At 34.8% G+C, this 3,402-nt stretch overlaps 1 protein-coding gene and 1 long non-coding RNA gene across 4 annotated transcripts in view; one reads left to right on the forward strand and one right to left on the reverse strand.

Moving 5' to 3' along the window:
• LOC128249295 (uncharacterized) overlaps positions 1-2,629 on the reverse strand; it is a 4,411-nt gene extending 1,782 nt beyond the window's left edge. The window contains exons 1-2 of the long non-coding RNA XR_008265394.1: positions 2,320-2,629; positions 1,576-1,758 (exon numbers count right to left, since the gene is read on the reverse strand). This is a non-coding gene — a long non-coding RNA (uncharacterized LOC128249295). The remainder of the gene's footprint in view (positions 1-1,575; positions 1,759-2,319) is intronic.
• LOC106872774 (uncharacterized) overlaps positions 1-3,402 on the forward strand; it is a 32,483-nt gene that overhangs the window by 3,628 nt on the left and 25,453 nt on the right. For 2 of the 3 annotated variants that reach the window (XM_052972472.1, XM_052972471.1), the window contains exon 2: positions 1,584-1,613. The exons of the other annotated variant lie outside the window; for it this stretch is intronic. In XM_052972472.1, coding sequence (XP_052828432.1) covers positions 1,584-1,613 — 30 coding nt within the window. The remainder of the gene's footprint in view (positions 1-1,583; positions 1,614-3,402) is intronic. 3 annotated transcript variants of the gene reach the window in all.

Genomic DNA, 3,402 nt, shown 5'->3' on the forward strand with positions numbered 1-3,402 from the left:
GAAAAACAATCTGGGGATAAAGAATGCTTGAGGACCTGGAGGCAAATAACATGGAAATAAATCTGCTATGAATAACTATTACTTCGTCATTTTCAGTTCTTATGTGTTGTGAGCAACCAAATTTGAGGTTTGTGGCTGATGTGACAAGGTAGCAACTTGAGTCCTTTTCCCTATATTGGAAACAATGAATTTTCATCTGACCATGTGGCTGCTTGTGAGTATGCAGTATCACTGAAAAGACCCAGAAGCCAAAAGGCATCTGATACTCTTACTGGCCACTCCTGAGATGAATTTTCGTCTTTTTCTGATATTTATTGTTCTTAACACTGCAAATGTTTATCTCGGGACAAGTACTGTAGTAACTAGCCTGTCAACAGTATGTATACATTAGCCTGAGAGATTTGCTGCTCTGACACTCCACCTCATAGAATTTCTTCTTCAGGGGCATCGCTGTTTCATCCCAATTTCTCAGGGTGAGAGAAATAGTCAGAGAATGGACGACAGAAGAAGTTTTAACAACAAATGGCAACAGAAAGAAATCTCTCTGTGAATCATTGTTACTTAGTCATCTTCTGGTCATTTGCATTGTGAGCAGTAGAACCAAGATTTATATGTCAATGTTATGAGGTTACCACTAGAGTACATACATATGTGTACTCTGTGTACTCACTATGTGATATCCTTGATGAGTGACTTCTCTTCGTCTCCTTTTTTAATGGCAAATGGGTCAATGGGAAATGGGTTATTCACTCCAGTTACTGTAATAAAAATGACATTAACATCTGTGATATTATACTGTATGAGTTAGCATTTTTAGCATTTAATTCATATCTGTTTCTCTGGAGCAAGAGATAAATTCCTAGAAAGCAGTGACTGTAATAACATCCACAAGAAACTGTTCCACTTCACTGACTTCACCAATATTTTGCAGCAACATATAATATAATAACAACTTCCTTCTTTAGATATAAACTAATAGTTGTTGTTGTTTAACCCCAGGTCAGTCCTGATCAGAAAGACACATAATCAAAGTCCTTCCAGATATAACTAATACAACTATTTCATACATCAGAGTCTACACACACTGTCCAACATGTTTTTCATTTAAGTTGGTAAGATATTATCATGGTTTTAACTGCTATTTCTAGCTGGTCAAGTGACTACATAGAGAGCTTCTTGTTGGCTCAATCAATGGTTGTATATAAAAGTGCTCCTCTCTGCAGTGCTTATGGTTGTTAGGTATTTCTACTCATGGTCCCTACTTAGAGATTGTACAGCCACAAATATAAGTAGCTGAAATGAGTTTCCTCCAAAGAATCTCTGGAATAACATTACGCAACAAGGAGCATAGCACAGAGATCAGGGAGTCTGTCCAAGTTGAGATGCTTATTTCTCTATATTGAAAAGTCACAGCATGGCCACAGTTCAACAACTGAAACAAGTAAAAGATAAAGGATGATAAAAAAATTGTCTTCTTTTGTTTTTCGTTTTTCTATTATTTCTTTCTATTTATTTATCACTATTTTTAATGTATATTTTTTATTTTGTTCTTATTTTTATTTTGCGTTTATTTACCTATTTAGTCATCATATTTTGTTGATGAAACAAATTTTGTAAGTATCCATTTGTGAGTCATCTCCTCTTCCAGCTACATTCCTTGTTTCTAATAATCCTCCTTCAATAACAGATTTCTTCTCCTGAAACTTCTTGTATTTCACATTGTCAATGCTGTTATCACCAGGAAAGGCCATCACTTCACTGAAAAAGAGAAAAGAAAGAAACAGCTATAAGCTATGTAATTAAATAACTAAGATACTATTTACGTATTTAATGTAACAAGTCTTAAAAATCTACTGTATATGCCAGCATGTAAAATGCAGATTTTATATTCTTAAATCTAACCAAAAATTGCCGAGCATCTAATGCAACCATATCACAGATGGATTACCATATATATGCACGTATGACAAAGAATATAAAAATTTGTTTTTTCCACAAAATATACTTGTAAAACCAGGGTTTCTCTTTTACAAGAGTGTGTCTTATATACCGGCAAATACAGTAATTAGAAATATTTATGTGATGATAAAAGGATAATATTAATTCAATGCATATCATAATTATTCTGGCATGTAAGGGAGATAATTCAGGACATATTTCAATCTTATTCGGCCTCATTAGGGCGGCATAGACTTCATGCTAAAGTAATGATGAAAGAATCACAAAGAAAATGAACAAGATTGTACATGTATCGGTGTAAATGTAGCAACAAACCTCTGAATTATACACATATTATATATATACATACAAAATACATACATGCATATACAGGCACATACAGATGATTGCTGTCTCCTTGTGCTTCCTTGTTGTCAACAACACTTCAGACTTTCTATCCATGCCCTCTCAGATGACTACTCAGTCTCATTGCAGATCTGCATAGTTTAAAGCATAGGTGAAAGATGAAAGCTGTAACTTGCAGTGTGCTTCTAACTGGTTACATCTGCACATGTTGCCATAGGACTTACAGTAGGTAGAATGACAAATAAGGTCACCATAAAAGGACATCTATATGCCATCTGATTATAGTGATAAACACTTGTACTATCTGAGTACCACTCCTCGGGTTTCGATGGTTGGTACCTAGTGACAACCGAACTATGCATACATTCATACATACATACATACATTTACAAATATATATATATATATACATATATATATATATAAACAGGGTGCAGTAAATAAACTGTTGTCTAAATAATGCAAAAATGAAAACAACACTGACATCTCATTTTAACAGATATATTTACCAAAATTACATAAAAAATATCTTGAAATACTAAAGAGCGAATATATTTCAATAGAATCACCATTGGCTTCAACCATGGCCTCCAGACGACTTCGGAATCTCCTGCAACTCTTCTGGATGGACTTCTTGTTTAATTTGGTGAATGCTGCCATAATCCTTGCCAGATGTGGCCAGATGTTAGGGCTGATGTGGTCGTAGAAATTATCTGACAGCCATAACTGGGTTCTCCTGTTTGTGTGGCATGGTGCAGAGTCCTGTTGCCAGACATAGGGTCTTCCAACAGCCAACCTCTTGACCCAGAGAAACACTACTTCCTCCAGGCACTTCATATAGACTTCCATGTTGAGTCTGAGGCCGTATGGGAAAATGAATGGAGGCATAACATCGCCATTACTAGTGATCACTCCAAACACCATGATGTTGACTGGATGTTTGATTTTTATCACTTTCAGCACATGTCTTCAGATTGCACTGTCCTCAGGTTGACACCCAAACACTCTGAAATGTTCATATACAGAGATATATACATACATATATATATATATATATATATATATATATATATATATATATATATATATATATACACA

The sequence above is a fragment of the Octopus bimaculoides genome, chromosome 13 (genome assembly GCF_001194135.2).
Source record: "Octopus bimaculoides isolate UCB-OBI-ISO-001 chromosome 13, ASM119413v2, whole genome shotgun sequence".
NCBI lineage: Eukaryota > Metazoa > Mollusca > Cephalopoda > Octopoda > Octopodidae > Octopus > Octopus bimaculoides.